At 38.6% G+C, this 20,808-nt stretch overlaps 2 protein-coding genes across 2 annotated transcripts in view; one reads left to right on the forward strand and one right to left on the reverse strand.

Annotated features, from left to right (window-relative positions):
• Positions 1 to 4,002, forward strand: part of bcar1 (BCAR1 scaffold protein, Cas family member) — a 108,701-nt gene extending 104,699 nt beyond the window's left edge. The window contains 1 exon segment of the mRNA XM_051134573.1: positions 276 to 4,002. Within this exon segment, the coding sequence (XP_050990530.1) occupies positions 276 to 788 (513 nt within the window). The 3' untranslated portion in view covers positions 789 to 4,002.
• LOC127180494 (leukotriene B4 receptor 1) lies at positions 4,002 to 19,219 on the reverse strand. Its single transcript, XM_051134577.1, has 2 exons — positions 18,907 to 19,219; positions 4,002 to 4,947 (listed from the first exon to the last, which is right to left on the reverse strand). Exons 1-2 carry the CDS (start codon positions 19,185 to 19,187, stop codon positions 4,257 to 4,259), a joined length of 972 nt encoding a protein of 323 aa, XP_050990534.1. The 5' UTR covers positions 19,188 to 19,219; the 3' UTR covers positions 4,002 to 4,256.
• Between the last annotated feature and the right edge of the window lie 1,589 nt (positions 19,220 to 20,808).

The following is a 20,808-nucleotide window of genomic DNA, read 5'->3' on the forward strand; positions in this document are numbered from 1 at the left end:
GTTCTTTTAAACTTTTTATTCATCAAAGAATTCTAAAAAAAAAATATGACAGGTTCCAAAAAATACTAAGCAGCACAACTGATTCCAACATTGATACTATATATATATATATATATATATACACACTCACCTACAGTCTTATATAAATACATAAGTAAACAAATAAATTTTTAAATAATATGTAATATTTTTATTTGTAGATATATGTAACCCTTTTTACAACGGTATTTTTCCTTCTATTTAAATACAATGTTACTCACTCGTGTCCCCAACAGCTGAAGCAGTTTGAGCGATTGGAGCAGGAGGTCTCCCGACCAATCAACAATGACATTTCGGGCTGGACTCCGCCCTCTCACTACCCGCAGACGCCGCGCAGTAAGCTGTGCATGGGCGACCGGCAGCTGCTGCTCTTTTACATGGAGCAGTGCGAGGCCAACATCACCACGCTCAACAACGCTATCGACGCTTTCTACTCCTCCATTAACAACAACCAGCCGCCCAAAATCTTCGTTGCCCACAGCAAATTCGTCATCCTCAGCGCTCACAAGCTCGTCTTCATTGGAGACACGCTCTCCAGGCAAGCCAAGTCTCCCGAGGTCCGCACCAGGGTGGCCCAGCACAGCAACACGCTCTGTGAAAAGCTCAAAGACATTGTGGTCAGCACCAAGACAGCAGCCCTCCAGTACCCCTCGCCAGGGGCCGCCAGAGACATGACGGAAAGGGTGCGGGAGCTCGCGAGCTGCACCCAGCAGTTCCGCATGGCGCTCAGTCAGCTACTGGCCATGTGAATGCGCCCCTGGACAGTACAGGCGCAGAGCCTGTTTTAAACTCACTGGACAAATGTACCCTGTGCCACGGGCTTTTTATCTCCAAAAAGACAGGCAGAGCCATTGGTTGTAAATGAATCATTGTAAATATTTAAGTTGCTGATGGATTGAGGAACTTTTTGAACAAGGGAGGAGCAAGAGAAGGAAAATATCTAAAGAGTAGATTTAAGACATTATGCATTATTATAGCTAAACTGTAATTATTGCTCTGATTATTATAATTGTCATCATTATTATTATGAGATGCTGACTAAGGGTGTTTAAAATTTTAAACGTGTATGTAGAAGTACAACCATTTCCATAGAAGATCAACAGTGGAGGCTTTTTTAATGAACTGTGCCTGTTGAAAGCAAAAATGCCGTTTATCCTCTTGCTGTTGCTGTTGTTCAAAGAGGCTGAATGCAAAGCATGCTGGGAGTGAGCCGAATGACAGACATTAGACGCTCTTCTTATTTACTGTGAGAGTTCAGGTGACTTAGGCTACTTTCACACTGCGACCCTTAGAGCTCAAATCCGATATTTTTTGAATAGCAGTATCAGATTTCCATTGTGAACAGATCATGGTTCTGAACTGATCCACATGCCCAAAAGAACAATACAAACAGGGCTGCCAGGTTTTCACAATAAAATCCATCCAGTTGCTTCTCAAAACTAGTCCAAAACTAGCCCAATCGCGTTCCCTGTACATATAGCGTTACTGGGCGTCGCTTCAACCCACGGAGTGGCAACAGTGAAAAGGTAGCCCAATTCTGCGCTAAAACTGTGGACTTGGCAACACAAAAAAACGAGGACATAAAGTAAGCAATTATGCGTTTTCTTACTGTGTAATTGTGTAAGAAGCCAATGAAATTATGCGCAGGCACTCAAAAAAATAAAATCAAGGATGTGACAAGGATGATACAATCCCTCATTTTGCTTGTATATAGAGTTGTCAAGCTCTGACACATCACTGTTTTTCCGCTGAAGTGACTCCCATGAGTGCACAATCAAGGTGAATGTTCATCTAAAGTAATGTAAAAAGTCACACGAATTCCGATTTGACTGCGGTTGCATTGCAAAACATCTGTATCGGATTTAGTACCACATATGGAAGTGGATTCCATGCAGTTTGTACTGTTCACACTGTCAGGAGAAAAACAGATCTGAGTCACATGTGAGCAAAAAAATTGGGACAGATTTGCCTGCAGTGTGAATGTAGCATATTTACCCATATTTACCAATGCAAAGCAACAGCTACGCTCACATTGCGAGCCTTAGTGCTCAATTTCGATTTCTGGTCAGATTTTCTTTTAAATGTGGCCAATATCAGATTTCCAGCATGAAGAGATCATGGTTCTGAACTGACCCCTATTGTTCAAAAGAACAATACAGGGTTGCCAGGTTTTTATAACAAAATTGTTCTCAAAAGTCCAAAACTAGCCCAATCACATTTCTGGGGTTAAATATAGCATTAGTTGGGTCACTTGAACCCACAGAGTTAAAAAACAACCTGCGGGAGCAGTAAAAAAGTATCCCAATTTTGCGGTTAAATTGTGGACTTGGCAACACTTGCGCAGCGCACTGTCATACAGAAGTATCGCAGAGGACATAAAGTAAGCGATTATGCGTTTATTTATCGTGTAATCTGCCAAAGAAGCCACTGAAATTATGCACAGGCACTATGAAAAATAAAGACAAGGATGTGAAAGAGGATGATGATACAATCCCTCATTTACTGTAATACTTATGAGTTCTGACACATCACTGTACCTCCCATGTCTTGATCACTTTGAGTATGTAAAATCTTTGAAGTGACTCCCATGAGCACAAGAATTGTGATGAATGTTGATCTAGAGTGACGTAAAAGTCGCATGAATTCCAGTATGACTGTTCACACTGCGGTTGCATTGCAAAACATCTGACCTGTGTCAAATTTAGTACCACATAAGGAAGTAGCAAAAATTGGAATTGAAAAGGTCAGATTCCATGCAGTTTATGCTGTCCACATTGTCAGGAGAAAAACAGATCTGAGTCACATGTGAGCCAAAAAATCTGATTTGGGCCGGATTAGCCTGCAGTGTGAACGTACCCATATTTACCAATGTAAAGCAACATCTACATTCACAGTGCGAGCCTGACTACCTTTTGCAACTGTCTTGATTACTTTTGGTATGTAAAATCTTTGACGTGACTCCCATGAGCGCAGAATCGTGACGAATGTTGATCTAGAGTGAATTCCGATATGACCGTTCACACTGCGGTCGCACTGCAAAACGTCTGACCTGTATCAGATTTAGTACCACATATGGAAGTGGCATAGATTGGAACTGAAAAGATCAGATTCCATGCAGTTTGTGCTGTTCACACTGTCATGAGAAAAACAGATCTGAGTCACATCGGATTTGGGCCACATTTACCTGCAGTGTGAACGTAGCTGTATTTACCTATATATGCCAATGCAAAGCAACAATAAAAAGCGGTGGAGAACACATCATCCAGTTTGGACTACTTTTGAAAATAAATCATGAAATATTCCCTGGCTGTAAGTTCTCAAATGCCTGTTCAATGGCTGCACCTCTCTGGCATGTTTTAGGCTAGTTGATAACATATCACATCATTATTTGAGATCTGACTATCCAATATTTAGTCCTTCAGCATCATTTGACCTCCTCCACTGTAGTGCCACTTCCTGCTGGACAGGTGCATTGTGGCAACATCCTGAGAGTCCTTGATTTTATTTCTACTCTTTGTCTCTCAGATATCACACCACATCCAACATAGACTGAGGCATTCAGTGCACAAATATACTATATCCAAAACCAGCTTGTGTAAAACTCTTCCTCCACTGCATCTGCCTCGACTTCCCTCGCCTTGTCTTCTAGCTCCCTGTTGGTTGTATTCTAAATTTAAGAATATGTCAGAAAAGTAGTTTAATGAAAACTTATTAAACTTTTTAAGTACTGCAACATGTTGTTGTGCATATAGTCGAAATCCTTATCCAGTTGAAAAAAAAAAAAAAAAGAATGAAAAAAGATGCATTTAAGCCAAACGGTGACCTGATATATGTTGTACTGTTTTTCTGTTTTCAAATCTGTGTTCGAGGATTTGAATGATATTGACATATATGTTACTGTAAATTGCATAACTGGAAATATATGTTTAATATATTTTCATTAAAAAAATAAATTCCACTCCATCTTGCTATTAATCATGTTTTAAGTGATACAAGTTGATTTAAAACACATACATAGTTCATCATGCCAGTCGCATGTCTGATACTCATCTGAGACTAAAAGTGGTCAAATCACCATGCACAGTGTTTCCTGTTTGTGGTTTAGCATTTAGAGTCACTATGACCAAACAATAAGACCTACAAAACATCTGCCTGCCAGAATTATAGTGGGAAAACATTTAGAAGCAGACAAGGCTTGAAACTTCAAAATGTGGGTTCTACTTAGTACACTTGATAACATTTCTTGAAAAGAAAGCATAGAGAAAAGGATTCAGACAGCAGTTTAGCAAAGCAAGAGTCTTGCTTGTATCACCATATACTCGACGGAAGGACTTCAGTTGAGAATAAACATCTGGATGAGATGTTTTAGTCAGAGTTGTGACTATATCAATCACATTGATAATGTGCACAGGAGTCCAAAACACAAAGAAAGCCACAATGATGCTGATCACAAGTCTCTTCTTGTAAGTCCTAACGTTTGTCCCCTGGTTTCTGGGTTCCTGGTCCTGTGGAGCTGTAGTTACACTGGAGCTCTTTGCTTTTTGACTCAATCCTTTGTGCAGCCAGAGATAACATGTCAACATTGTCAAAAATGGGAGGATGAACCCCAACAGGATCTCAAAAAGCAAAACAATCACTTTTAAAGACTGTGAGTCCACTGTCCTCTGACATCTTACCAATCCATTCTTGTCTTTGAGTCCTTGAGTAAAAATTACTGGTAGGGCAAAAGCAAAGGCTAGAGTCCAGATGCCAATCAGCTGAAGGTGCCTGTGCCGTCTTTCCAGTCTCTTCAGTATCATCCTGTTAGTGACTCTTGACTTGATGACATTGTGATAGCGGTGCACACTCATGGATGTGACCGTCAGGACACCAACATACAGACTCCAGTGACCCAAAAAATACAGGGACCTACAGGACCAAAGGCCGAGTTTCCATCCAAACAGTATTCCATACAGCACAAAAGGAGCCAAGCACAAGGTCAAAGCATCAGACACTGCAAGGTTAACCATTAGTTTTAAGGTGAAGCTCAGATTTCTTTTCCACTCACGAGCAATGCTGATGATCACCGCGATGTTGCTTGGAAAACCAACCAAACAGCACAAACCCAGAACTACAGCAGGAGTGATCCTCTCTGAACCCACAGCAGTGCTGTTGGATGTTGAGTTGAAGCCTAATCCTAGCTCCATCATCAAGTTTCGTTGTCTGGAAAATGCCAATTTTTTTTTCATTAAATGGGCCATGTTAACACCTCCCACATCTAAACCAAACCCACAACTTTGCTTATACTTCTGTCTTTACAAAAACAAGGTTGCATAAATACAAAAAAAACCCTAGGACAAAAAAAAAACTTAAAGTTTCCTTCTGAGTTGCTATAATGAATATGTATTTACATCACAGCTAAACATAATACAATACTGACTTAACAATTACGTAACATAAACAATTACTTAGTAAAATACAAATGACAAACTCACACTTTGCTGTTAACATCTTTTAATTGTTTTGCAATGTGTTCTTCTGTTACACCAGATCTGTTGAGAAACAGTTGCGACATGCATTGTTCATTTCTGTTTTTACTTATTTTATCTTTCCAATCTGATGTGGTCAGTGTGAGTAGTGAGCAGTTTTTTGTTTTTTACTTTTTGTCTTTTTGCATTTTGTGTGTTTGCATTATTTAGTAAATATGGCAGCATTTTTAGTCCCATAATATTTTTAGAATAAAGTAAAAATGATAAGATTAATGTTTTGTTAAATAAATAAAAAAGGTCTGTGGCAGTTTACTGATTTATGAAAATAATAATACAATGTTGGCAAAGTGTTTCTGAGGTTATGTTATGACTGTTACGCTATTTACAAGTTGTTTTATTGACAACTTTCAAACACTGATTGATTGATGACATGAGACATGAGTTTTTTAACATGTCTTGTGATATTTATTCATGTTTATTTCATTCTGTAAAAGAGATAAAGCGGAAAAAAGATGACTGATTCACATGCTGCTTGAACTGAGGCGAATACAGTGAAGTGAGTCATATTAAAGAGCGGAAAAACATTTGTTTGTATTACGTGATAAATTTGACAGAATTTAAAAGGATACGATTTGTGTAACTATTCTGATTATTGGGTGGCATGGAGCGCAACAAATAATGAACTCTGACGTGAAAACGTTAAATATTTCTTTCCAAGCATTTACACGTCAGTAAAACAACAGGTGAATAGTCACGTCATGTGATTCACTTCAGAAAAGACAACAAGAAGTGCTGGAGGCCACATTAACCATATTTATGTAAACATGTACTTAAGTCTTTGGGTGCTGCATCACATCTTGCTGGATATGAATCATACGTTTGAAGTGTTTAAATCAAGACAACAGCACAAGAATCATTCAGCTTAAGTAGTTGCATTTTATTGAATATCATTTAATATTGTTTTGAACTAATTTATTTTCCTCATTGTTTTGTATATGTATTAGATTTCTATCGCTATCAAAAATACGGTTTATAGCAGGTGTGAACAGTGATTAACAACCATTACTAATGAAGGGCGGGGTCGGGTGGGGTTGCTATAAACCATTAAAGCTCATTTGTTTAGAGAGAATAACCCCGACCTCCTGTTGTCAATTACTGTGTCACACCCCCCACCACCATACATAACACACTACACCACACCAGTCACTTACGACTCGACACGGCCCCCCCTGCACACCTACAGTCCACCACAGCCCGGCAGGGGGGGCAACTATACCGACTTCACACGCTTTTAGATCCGTAACATTACTTGACGCTGTGTGCAAACTCGTGCCGATCAGCAGGTAATAAAGTACCACGGAGTTACAACAGAGAAACGTGTCAATAATCCCGCGAGGAGAACATCTACACCATCCGCTGAACTTACCCAAAAGTCATTTAGAATGCTCTTTTCCAGATCACTCTTTATGATGTCATATTGTCTCGGAAGCAGGGTTGCCAGGTTTTTACAACAAAATCCACCCAATAGTCACTCAAAACTAGCCCAGTTGCGTTTTGGAGGGGGTCCCCCTGTAAAAATCACGTTCCAGTGGATAAAATACACGTTTTTTTTGGCAGGGTTCCCCTGGTAAAATTCGTATTCCATGGGTAAAATATCATGTTTTTGAGGTTACTTTAATCCTCGGGCATGACAAACAGCCTGCGGATTTGGCAACACTGCTTGGAAGGCTGTTTTTAAAATAATAATAATAATTTAAAGGACTTTACTGCCGTCACTGCTGACATATTAGGCATAAATACCAACATAAATACCATAACATATGGTGTTATGGGGGATCATATTCAGCTATAAGAGTTATGATGGGTTCTCAGGAGTTTATTTTTATTAAAGTAATAAATTCCATTTTGTTGTGAAAGTCACATTAAAAAAACCCAAAACAAATGAACACAATTGCATACATAACAAACATTCTGCGGTAAAAGGGTAGTTTAATAGGTTATCTACATAACTTGATATAGTCTATAGTTAAGCAACATGACACGACCAAGAAAGTGCAGTTTCACTGAAAACCAATATGATTGCAAATTTAGATTTTAGAGTTCAAACGAGTAGTTAATACTAAGTGGCATACATTTTGGGAACAATATTATCAATGTTGATTTTTTTTTATGCTTGATTTGATTAACAAAATGGACACAGCAACAGTTGTGCATCTCTGAGCAACACAGGTTGGTGTTTCCTTGACCATTTTGAATTAATCGGGTGAGTCAGTGATTTAATAACTCATTCATAAAGACAGGCACTTTCTTCATTCAACCGTCTGAACGAATCGTTTGAATGAATGATTCAATGACACACCCGGAGCAGTGGGGTTCGGTGACTTGCTCAAGGGTCTCACCTCAGTTGTGGTACTGAGGGTGGAGTGAGTGCTAGTAATTCACTCCCCATCTACAATCCCTGCTGGACTTGAGACTCGAATCCGCAACCTTTGGGGTCTACTCTCTAACTATTAGGCCATGACTGCCCCAGAAAGAAAAATTGAAAAAGAAAATTGACTTTGTGGATTTCTTTCTAATGTAGCCTCTCTTGCAAACTGAAGACATTTTCCTCATGCTTTTTCTATATATATATATATATATATATGTATATATATATATATATATATTTGAATTAATATATATATCACATCAGTGAAAATAAAAGTATCTGACACTTTTTTTGTTTGTAGAGGCTACAAGATATTATAAGACTAATAATATTAATAATACTAATATTAATGAAAATAAGTATAATAAATACAAGCCAAAGAATCCTAGTTTGGTATTGTGTAGAACCATTTTCTTATAGTGCATGAAGTCTTTCAAGCATGTGTCTGACTAAAAATGAATAATTAAATCAGAAATGTTTAATTGTTCCTTTCTGAAACATTTCATAAGATTTCCTGAAGACAGGGCATAGAGAAAAGGATTCAGACAGCAGTTTAGCAAAGCCAGAGTCTTGCTTGTATCACCATATACTCGATGGAAGGACTTCACTTGACAATGAACATCTGGATGAGATGTTTTTGTCAGACTAGTGACTATATCAAAGCACAAGAAAGCCACAACAATGCTGATCACAAGTCTCTTCTTGTAAGTCCTAATGTTTGTCCCCTGATTTCTGGGTTCTTGGTCCTGTGGAGCTCTAGTTACACTGGAGCTCTTGGCTTTTTGACTCAATCCTTGTAAAAAAACGCAGCAAGTAGGCTACTTTATAATCATTATTTAATAAACATATATGGTCACCAGTTATTAATAAATAACAGATCCTCCTTTGACTTTGGGGCAAGTGTGATAAGACCTTGATATATATACTCTCGATAAATATATGCATTAAGAATGGGGCCATCTGCTGGGGGAAAAGGCTTATAAAACTCTGCTACTATTTTATTTTCTTGCCCTCCTCAAACCACTTTTTCCTAGAGTGAATGAATGCACCCTCAGCTTTCCTTCTGTAAATTTCATGTAATTTGCTCTGTGATTCTTTTAAATTTAGTTTAGTTATATGCCCTTGTTTAGTTTCTGAATGAGTTCACGTTTTGTGCTGTCATACGGAAATAAACACAGAGGACAAAAAAGTAAGCAATTATGCGTTTATTTATCGTGTAATATCCCGAAGAAGTCACCGAAATTATGCACAGGCACAATGAAAAATAAAGACAAGGATGTGACAGAAGACTTATGATACAATTCCTCATTTTGTTTGTATATAGAGATGTCACTGTAATGCTTACGAGTTCTGACACATCACTGTACTTCCACTGACTACCTTTTGCAACTGTCTTGATCACTTTGGGTATGTAAAATCTTTGAAGTGACTCCCATGAGCGCAGAATCGTGACGAATGTTGCTCTAGAGTGAATTCCGATATGACCGTTCACACTGCGATCGCATTGCAAAACATCTGACCTGTATCGGATTTAGTACCACATATGAAAGTGGCACAGATTGGAATTGAAAAGATTAGATTCCATGCAGTTTGTGCTGTTCAGAGTGTCATGGGAAAAACAGATCTGAGTAACATCGGACTTGGGCCAGATTTACCTCCAGTGTGAACATAGCTATATTTACCTATATTTGTGTTATGTTCTGTGTATTGCACAGGCCCTTTAAGAAAATCTGTATAGGTGTGTGTAAGGGGGCGCACCGACAAGAGCATGAGAAAATAGCTCAGTAAAGTGGATTTTGTGTTGCAAAACGTCTCTTCTTTTGACTTGCCCTATCTACACAACAAATTGGCTACGAGGATGTCTCTTCTTCCACTAAATCCGCCACCACCGTTCCTGGAATGCCTGGGCGAGCCAAAGCTGACTTTCACTGCATGGAAGCAGTGATAACTATTGATAACTATTTGATGGCTATCGGTGGTGACAAGTTTCCAGATGAACGGAAAAGGGCGTTGCTGATCTACTGCTTAGGCGCGGAAGGACAGTGCCTGTACAATACATTGCCACTCAAACACGACAAATACAGCGGGACTGTGTCTGCATTGACAACCTTCTTCCAACCCAAGGTTAATGTGGTAGTGGAAAGGTACCGGTTCAGACAGCGAGCCCAACATGTGGGTTAGTCGACCAATCATTACATAGCGGCTCTGCACGAGCTTGTTGCAACTTGTGCGTTTGGTACGTTCGAAAATGAGATGCTGCGTTATCAGCTGATCGAGAAAACATCCGTACCACGTATTAGAGAGAGGTTGCTGCTTGAATCTGAATTGACTCTCGATAAAGCTCTAGAAATAGCGAGGCAAATTGAAACTGCCAGTGCTGAGGCAAAGACGATGTTGGAAGGTGCATTCAAAGCCGTGAGTGCAGTACAATTCAAAACGACTCAAAAATGCGGAGGGCAACAAAAAAATGTTTCACCAGTGAGAAAAAATCAGTTTCTACTCATTGCTATCGTTGTGGCTCCGCCAGTCACATGGCAAAGAATGCCAAAAATGCCAAAAATGCAAAATGTAAATCCTGTGCAAAGACTGGGCATTTTGCTAAAGTATGCAAATCCAAAGAAAAGACAGTTAACTGTACTTAATCTGCAACATAATACAGAAAAACAGGCAAAGCTTATGTGCACTGTTGAAATAACTGCACAAAATAATCAGAGCTGTGATCTAGACCTACTTATTGATACAGGCTCAGCAGTATCTATCCTTCCTGAGTGTGTTTACAAGACAAAGTTCTGCAAATGCCCACTCACTAAACCCAGACTGCAGTTGGTCACATATTCCAAAGAAAAAATGACAGTCATTGGATGTCTGAAGGTGGATGTTTCTTATCAGAGCACAACCGCATCATCAGAGATGTACATTATTGAAACAGGAACGCCCATTCTAGGAATGGACCTAGTGACAGCATTGAATTTGCAGATCTCTGGTGGTCATCTTTTGCCAGTAAATCAGCCTACCTGTGCGATGCCCCAGTCTTCAGTGGAGGCAGCCGTTGAGCCATCTACAGACTTTGGATATGCAAAAGGATTCGTCCATAAAGTGAAGATCCGGTCAGTCAGACCAGTTCAACAAAAACTCAGAAGATTACCACTGTCTGACCGTGATGCAGTGTCAGCAGAGCTTCGCTACCTAGAAAATCATGGAATCATCGAGAAAATTGACTCCTCTGAATGGGTATCTCCTATAGTAGTCACTCAAAAGAAAACAGGAGGTATACGGATGTGTGTAGACCTGCGGGAGCCTACAAAGCAGTTGTGGTAGACAGCTACCCACTTCCACTGATTGAAGATATTTTATCTGAACTGAGAGGTGCTGTGCTGTTCTCCACTCTAGATATGAATAATGCGTACCATCAAGTTAATCTGCACACAGATAGTCGTGATTTGACTGCTTTTGTGACACACGATGGCCTCTACAGGTTCAAGAGGGTACCTTATGGCCTTAGTTCGGTGCCAGCAGCCTTTCAGAAAATGATGTGCACCATCCTACAAGGCTTAAAAGGCGTACAGTGCTACCTTGATGATGTAATCATTTTCAGCTGCACACAACAGGAGCACGATGAAAACCTTAAAGTTGTCTTGCAGAAAGTACATCAGTCTGGACTGAAACTGAATGTTGAGAAATGTCGTCTTAAACAGACTACACTGCAGTTTTTAGGGTACATGTTATCCTCAGAAGGTCTTTTTCCTGATGACACTCACATCAAAGCAATCCTGAAGGCTCCAGCACCAAGTGATGCACCCAGTCTGTGGTCTTTCCTGGGCCTCACCGCATGGTACAGTAAATTTGTGCCAAACTACGCAACAGTGGTTAAGCCACTCAGAGCACTGTTGCGCAAAGACAATGCATTTTTATGGCCCACCACTGCCCAAGCCAGTTTTGATCAAGTAAAGCACATGATTGTAAACAGTTCTGCTTTAGCCCTGTTTGACCCCAGACTGCCGACTATTCTTTCCACAGATGCTTCTTGATGATCTTACTCTGAACAGACCATCAAGCCCTCACAACCCTCTTGTCCACAAAAGGAAATAACAGAGCTGGCCTCCGGGTGGCAAGATGGTCTGCCCGATTGCTTGAATTTGATTATGATGTCCAGTACAGAAAAGGAACTCTGAACCAGATCGCTGATTGTCTCTCAAGACTACCGCTCTCTGATGCAGCTGAGAACAGTGACAATACAGTGGAGTCTGTGGCGGCAATATTAACTGACCTCAGTACAGTTTTAAGGGGTGACTTCAAAGCTGCATGCCGATCCTGCCCGGAACTCACAGAACTCCATACACAGATGCACAGATGAACTAACGGTGATGGATGACTTGGTCGTTTGAGGCACCCACTGCCTAATAGTTCCGCTGGTGCTGAGGAAAAGGATGATAGAACTTGCCCATGAAAGCCACCAAGGCATTGTTCGGACAAAACAACGCCTTAGAGAAATGTACTGGTGACCTAAAATGGACCTTCAGGCTGAAGCTTACATCAAGCACTGTTCTATCTGCAAACAACATGACAAGACTTCAGTTACTCATACAGCTCCACTCACTCCGGTTCCTCTTCCAGATGCAGCATGGGAAAAGGCGAGCGTGGATATTGTGGGACCTTTTGACTTAGCTCCACATGACTGCAGATGCAATCACCTTGATAGACTACTACAGTAAGTGGCCGGAGGTTGCTTTCTGTGCCAAAGCAGATAAAAATGCTGTTATCACAATGCTCACCTCAATTTTCAGTCGAGAAGGAAACCCTTGTGAACTTGTGTCAGACAATGGGAGCCAGTTTGTCTCTGGGGCTGGGGCTGGGGCCATGGGAGTCAGAGGAGCCAACAGCTACAGCTACAGCTCCTGCCACGCACTAAATGAACATGTCCAGAACCACTGCACCCCACACACTCGATGTCTCTCACTCTCTTTTCTCTGTCTCTTCTTCTCTTTTTTGTTTATACATGTCGTGGACTTATCTGTGCACTCCTTCGCTGGATTCTGAATCTTTGTCTCATTAACAGTTTATCTTTGTGTTTATTACATGACTTGAGTGATTGCAGAGAGATGGCTGCACACCAAACAGATGGAAAAAAAAAACAAAAAAAAAAAAACAGAACAAGACTTGCTGAACACATCAGTTTTAACCAATATATCTTCATTTGTAGACCGGCAACAATAATGAAGGAAGCTAATAAAGGTGTGAACAGTTTTTCTAGCACTTTCCCCCCCAGCTGCGAGAGCAATAATGCTAAATAGGCTGACTCGGGCCTTAAAAATGCATTGTTGTTCTCTCTGGCTACTTAGAGTAGTGTACTCTTAGCGCTTTTAATAATTTCTGGAGTGTGTGTTTGCATGTGAGATTTAAGTACACACTCATACACACACTCAACAAACGCCTTAACTGGTCTCCTAATACATAAGGACTTTTTGAATTTTTTGTCCTTCCTGATATGATTTAAATTCAGAAAATATATTTTCACCTTTCCCACCTGGCCACAAAGATTCAGGATGAGGGAGCTTTAGTTGCTCCATTCCATAACCTTGTGAGTTCGAAACCTACAGCGTGTTTTAAGAAATCAAATGTCATGTCAGAAAACCAAATGTCATTTCCCCATTGAGATCTCCAAAACCTACTGTCCAAAACTACAGAGTGTGATTCTTGAAAAAAACAAAACAAAATCATTTTTAAATGAAACAAAAAAAGTGCTTTAAGTTTTAAATTAAGCCGTAATCCCCTGGCATTTAAAGATAGTGTCGAAAAAGACGCCTGGTGTCACTGCTTATAACGTTGGGTATTACTATATAATGTTTAGAAGCATAAATAGTACATTTCTGTACATTTTCACTGATGCTGAAACTTACAATTTGGACATATTTTAATGTTTAAATCATAAAATTGGCTACGTATTTTAGTTAAAAAAAGTGAAATATTTATTTTATATCAAATTTGGAACATTTGCAGGAAATAACTGGCTTCCACATTGAAAAATAAGGTGGATTAAAGTATTAAAGTAAATTAATGTATCAAGTAACAAGCTAAATAAATCAACTCAAACCAGTAAAATACTTTGTATGGTCATGGTTTGCAGAAGTGATCTCTTCTGACATTTGTATTGTCCATAGTCATGGATCAGTTGTGTTGATGCTGCCTTCTTGCAGTCTTCGTCTTAATGTTCTTTCTTGGTTTATGGTTTTCACACATTTATTTCTCTTCTCTTTTGCTGACACCTGATATAGCCCCTCGTGCAAACTGAAAACAGTTACCTCCTACTTCCTTTTTTTCTCGCCTCTTATGTACAGCCATGTCATAACTCTATTTACAGTGCAGATGTTCTTATATAGATGTTTAATATATCATTCCCAGTCAGCATTTCTTGCAACATCGAGTTTAAACAAGATAATATATGTGAATACCAATCTGAGTTTAGGGAAACTGTGTCTGAAATGATCAAATTATCAACAAAACAGCTTTTCTACACCAGTGTTTAACATAAGCATAATTGATTTTATATAAATGATAGAGACACACTTTAACTCCAAACTCAGTTGTGTATTTCACATGCATCACATCCCACAACTTCATCATCTGCAGAGAGAAACTGACAGTCAATTGCACCAAAACATAATAATGGACTGAGATATTTTCCTGGAATTTGGTCTTTATCACTATTTCCTGTTTCTTATATAATAAGACAAGGCAGATAGAGAGATTAAAAACAACATTATTAAAGTAATACATATTTATATGAATATTCATTATATAAATATACTATTAATTAAAGAATAAACTATTATATAACACTATGAAGGTTCTGCAGTATATAGCACTGTTAAAACAAAGCATTGTTGTTTATGGAACCTTATAAAAAGGGTTCTGCTATTGTTACAAGCCAAAAATTCCTAATTTACTGTTTAGAATCATTTTTCTTAATAGTGCATTAAGTCTTTCAAGCACATATTTAACTGAAAATAACTAATTTAATCAGAGATTTCCTAAAGAGATGGCATAGAGAAAAGGATTCAGACAGCAGTTTAGCAAAGCCAAAGTCTGCATGCACAGGAGTCCAAAACAGAAAGAAACCCACAATGAGGCTGATCACTTCTTGTAAGTCCTAACGTTTGTCCCCTGGTTTCTGGATTCCTGATCCTGTGCAGCTGTAGTTTCACTGGAGCTCTTTGCTTTTTGACTCAATCCTTTGTGCAACCAGAGATAACATGTCAACATTGTCAAAAATAGGATGACGAACCCCAACAGGATCTCAAAAAGCAAAACAGTCTTACAGACAGTAAGTCCACTGACCACTGTCCTCGGTGTGAGCGCTTCGGGTGTAAAGCCTGGTTTGTATTTTCTGCTTTAGCACAAGAGCGAAGGTAAAAATGCAAAAATGGCCCGAATATTGAGGAAACGACTGTGGACGAAGGATTTGGTTTTCAAGTACATAAAAGGCCACTTCTTTAACCAGAGAAGATGAACAAGTTGGTATTCTTGTGCAAAAAAACAAAAAACAAAAAACAAAAAAACATGCAAGCACTGTGATGGTAAGTCAGTTTAGTTTTAGGCTCTTTTCCTTTTCTTTTCATTTTGATTATTTATTTGATTCCTCAGTGTTTACTAAATGTTATATAATTTATTAGTCGTATATAATACAGTATGTCGTGTATGCCATGTCTGGTTTAACTCGTTTTTGTTAATAAATGTAATGTAACCTAGTTTGTCATTGTAGCCTACTGTTTTATTGTTGTTGTGTTTTTTTAATTAAGAATAACAATTAATCCATCTTTTGCTTTAGTCTTAAAAAGTGAAAGGTGTATAGATGTAAGCAAAAAATAGAAAATGACCTTTTCTTGCAAAGACAACAAGAAGATTGCAAATTCGAAAGTGAAAGCATCCGAAGCTCGGCTTATAACATAGCAAAAGAGAATTGGTATTGTCTCCAAACAAAAGAATATATCTGTCACATACTAACTGTGACCCAGGACTTTAATATTCAAGGGACTTAGGTATACCTCTGGGTTTGGTGTTGTATCACCCCATTAATTGTCCCAAGTTGCTAGTTTTATTGTTTTGTTTGTTTAGTGTTTGGCTCGTTTTAATGTTTAATGTTTAAGTGATATATTGTTTGTTTCAACATCTTTACTTAAAGAAATAACTCAAATACTTCATACATCAAATTTTTATTGCAATTTATTTCAAATCGCTATACATACCTGGTGGTTCACCTCTCACTTGCCAAACTTGTGCATTTGGAAAGAAGCCATATTTAAACCTAGCATTTGCTCATGGTGGATTACTCCATCTGGTTCTGATTGCACAGGGGAGGAGGAGATGTTAGGATGTAAGTGCTTCTTTATCTGTCTTGTTCCACTTGTTTAGACTTGTGTTATATTTGTAGTGATTTTTAATGTTATATGTTGTGGAGTTGAATGCTAGGCAGGTGTGTTTGCTTGTACTTTATTTGTTTTATAACTTGTAGATCTTCCCCTAAAATGGTATATTCTAACAGTGTGCGGAGCCAAAACATATAAAAGAGCTCCAGGCAGCCATTTTAAGGGGAGAGTAGTGTGAGTAGTGTGGATGTTGGCTTGTGTTAATTTTTGGGCCTGTTTATAGGCATAGCCAAAATGTATTGTTGGAAAAGGACAATTTTTGCACACCTATGGAGTACCACATTTTTGCACTTTGGGGAATAAAATCACTTTGAATGGTACATTTTTGACCCCTGTCATCTCCTTTACATCGCTGGTCGCTGGCACATCCTAACAATATCGGTATCGGTATCGACCAAAATTAGATGAAATATATCGGCATATCGGATATTGGGAAAAATCCAATATCATGCATCCCTACTTCTAATTAGATACATAATGCATTTACACCTACACCTATAAACCGTTTACTCACAAGATGTGATAAGGTACTACTGATAAGCAGGTCATCCACATCAGACACAACACAGCTACAGGAGCGTGATGGAAGGCTTTCTCTTCCTCTGTAAGTGCAACACTCTGAGATAAACATCAAATTTCTCTTTCATTTCCACTGAGGTGAAATATTCAGGGTTGCAACATGTCCATTTTCTCATGCAGTGCATAAAAAACCTTGCAGAGCAAAGAATACAGTACACTGACAATGTGCCGACAGTAAGACAGAGTAGCTTACTTTTGATACGAAACAAAATCTCACCCTTTAAATTGTGTAATTTTTAGCTGGAAAAAGTGTAACTCTTTAGAGAGAGGCAAAGTAGTATATCCAAATAAGCATTTATCTAAGTTGAGCATAAGAAACAAAATTTCCTAGACAGTTGATGTCAGATTTCACTGATGAGAAGTAAAACATTTGGAAATTAACTTAGAATCAGAGGTAATCATATCTATGATGCAGAGTATTGCGATTTACATGTTGTTGTTTTTTTTTTAATTTAGCTCGACTTCCTCAAGCCACTTCTTCCTAGAGCAAACGAACGCACCCTCAGCTTTTCATCTGTAAATTTCATCTAATTTGTTCTGTGATTCTGTTAAATTTAGTTGATCTTCTTAAATTTAGTTAGATGTTCTTAGTTTTAATGTGCCATTTCCAGTCAGCAGCTTTTGCAACATATTCAGTTTAAAGCAGGTAATATATGTGAATATATTATTATGATCATATAAAGTGCAATCAGACAGGTGTTAAATAGTGTTAGACTTTTTATGACTATTTTTCCTTTAACATTGTGGAGCTCACACACTGTCCATTATTTCTACTTTTGGTCATCATAAACATAATTGATTTCATATAAATGGCAGAGACACAATGTAACTCTAAACCCATTTGTGTATTTCAGATGCATCACATCCCACAACTTCATCAACTGCAGAGAGAAACTTCCACTTAATTACACCAAAATATACATATAATGAAGATATTTGGTCTTCATCACTATTTCCTGTTTCTTATATTATAAGACAAGCAGATAGAGAGATTAAAAAAATACTAATAAATTATATATATATATATATATATATATATATATATATATATATTTACATGAATATTAATTATAGAAATATACTAATATTAATTTAACTATTATATGACACTATGAAGGTCCTGCAGTACATAGCACTGTTAAAGCAAAGCAAAGTTGTTTATGGAAAAAGGGTTCTGCTATTGTTACAAGCCAAAGAATCCTAATTTACTGTTTAGAATTATTTTTCCTAATAACGCATGAAGTCTGAAATTAAATAATTCAATCAGAAATTGTGAATTATCTCTTTCTGAAACATTTCATAAGATTTCCTGAAGACATGGCATAGAGAAAAGGATTCAGACAGCAGTTTAGCAAAGCCACAGCCTTGCTTGTATCACCATATATTTGGCGGTGGGACTTCAGTTGACAATGAACATCTGGATGAGATGTTTTAGTCAGAGTAGTGACTATATCGATCACATTGATAATGTGCACAGGAGTCCAAAACACAAAGAAAGCCACAACGATGCTGATCACAAGCCTCTTCTTGTAAGTCCTAACGTTTGTCCCCTGGTTTCTGGGTTCCTGGTCCTGTGGAGCTGTAGTTAGACTAGATCTCTTGGCTTTTTGTCTCAACCCTTTGTCCAACCAGAGATAACTTGTCAACATTGTCAAAAATGGGATGATGAAGCCCAACAAGATCTCAAAAAGCAAAACAGTCACTTCTACAGACTGTGAGTCCATTGTCCTCTGACATCTTTGCAATACATCACTGACTCCCTGAGTAAAAATTACTGGTAGGGCAAAAGCAAACGCTAGAATCCAGATGGCAATCAGCTGAAGGTGCCTGTGTCGCCTTTCTAGTCTCTGCAGTATCATCCTGTTAGTGACTCTTGACTTGATGACATTGTGATAGCGGTGCACGCTCATGCATGTGACCGTCAGGACACCAACATACAGACTCCAGTGACCCAAAAAAATACAGGGACCTACAAGACCAAAGTCCGAGTTTCCATCCAAACAGTATTCCATACAGCACAAAAGGAGCCAAGCACAAGGTCAAAGCATCAGACACCGCAAGGTTAACCATTAGTTTTAAGGTGAAGCTCAGATTTCTGTTCCACTCACGAGCAATGCTGATGATCACCGCGATGTTGCTTGGCAAACCAACCAAACAGCACAAACCCAGAACTACAGCAGGAGCGATCCTCTGTGAACCCACAGCAGTGCTGTTGGATGTTGAACTGAAGCATGATCTTAGCTCCATCATCAAATACTGGTGTCTGGAAAATGCTAAATCTTCCTTCATTAGAAACAAAATAAATGAGCTATGACTGTTTGAAGAACAGAGACTATGTTGACACCTCCCACATCTAAACCAAACCCACATCTTTGCTCTCACTTCTCAAGAATAAGGAAGAACATACAAACAAAAATCATTAAAGCTCCCTTCTGACTACATAAAATGTCTTTACACCTACACCTTCTACACCGTCCTTACAAGATGTGACGAGGTTCTCCTGACACCTAGAGATGACCTCTACAGCCCTGAATGTCAGCAGAGACCACATCGACTAGATGAGCCCCAGAGATGGATCCCCAGTGAAGATCTCGTCACCTCGACGGCTGTATGCACAGGACCACGGGACCTGGTGAGTCCTCTGTGTCTGGCCAGAGGAGAACTGGCCCCCCCGACTGAGCCTGGTTTCTCCCAAGGTTTTTTTCTCCATTTATCACCGATGGAGTTTTGGTTCCTTGCCGCTGTCGCCTCTGGCTTGCTTAGTTGGGGACACTTTATCTTCACTTTATCTTCACACAATATTGTATTTTATTTTATTGTATTTGATTAACTACCTTTACCTGAGAATTGAGTGTTTACTGTTGCCCTTTGCATTGTTGATGTACTATTTCCTATTTAATACTGTACAGCCGCCTTGTCACAATTCTGTATTGTTAAAAGCGGTATATAAATAAAGGTGATTTGATTTGATTTGACAAGCAATTTGTCCACAGCAGACTCACAGCAACAGGACTTTCATTTCCACTGTAAGGTGAAATATTCAGGTTTGCCACATATCCACGTTCACATCACATGTCCATTTTCTCATGCAGTGCATAAAAAAACCTTGCACAGCAAAGACAGTACACTGACAATGTGCCAACAGTAAGACAGCAGCTTACTTTTGATACGAAAAGAAATTTCACCTTTAAAATTGTAATTTTTAGCTGGAAAAAATGTAACACTTCACGCAAGGCAAGGCAAGGCAAGGCAAGGCAAGGCAAGGCAAGGCAAGTTTATTCATATAGCACATTTCATACACAAAGGTAATTCAAAGTACTTTACATAAAAGGAAGCAGAATAATCATAAAAACAATAATAAAAACAATAATTCACAAAGAGGCAGTAGAATAATCATAAAAACAATAATCACAGCAATAAAACAAAACAAAACAAAAAAATTAAAACTTTTAAAATGATTTAAAAATTGATTTAAAATAAAATTTAAGACAGTTAAAAATGGAAAAGGATTATACATAGTGCAGGTAGTTCGGACGTAGCACAGTGCTCATTCATTAAATGCACAGCTAAACAGATGAGTTTTGAGTCTAGATTTAAATGTAGCTAATGTTTTAGCACATTTGACCTCTTCTGGAAGCTGATTCCAACTGCGGGCAGCATAATAGCTAAAAGCGGATTCCCCTTGTTTTGTGTGAACCCTTGGTATTTCTAACTGACTCGATCCTAATGATCTGAGTGGTCTGTTAGGTTTATATTCAGTGAGCATATCTGCAATGTATTTAGGTCCTAGGCCATTGAGTGATTTATAAATGAGCAAAAGTACTTTAAAATAAATTCTAAAAATAACTGGAAGCCAGTGTAGGGACCTGAG

Source organism: Labeo rohita, chromosome 18 (genome assembly GCF_022985175.1).
Source record: "Labeo rohita strain BAU-BD-2019 chromosome 18, IGBB_LRoh.1.0, whole genome shotgun sequence".
In the NCBI taxonomy this organism is placed as follows: Eukaryota; Metazoa; Chordata; class Actinopteri; order Cypriniformes; family Cyprinidae; genus Labeo; species Labeo rohita.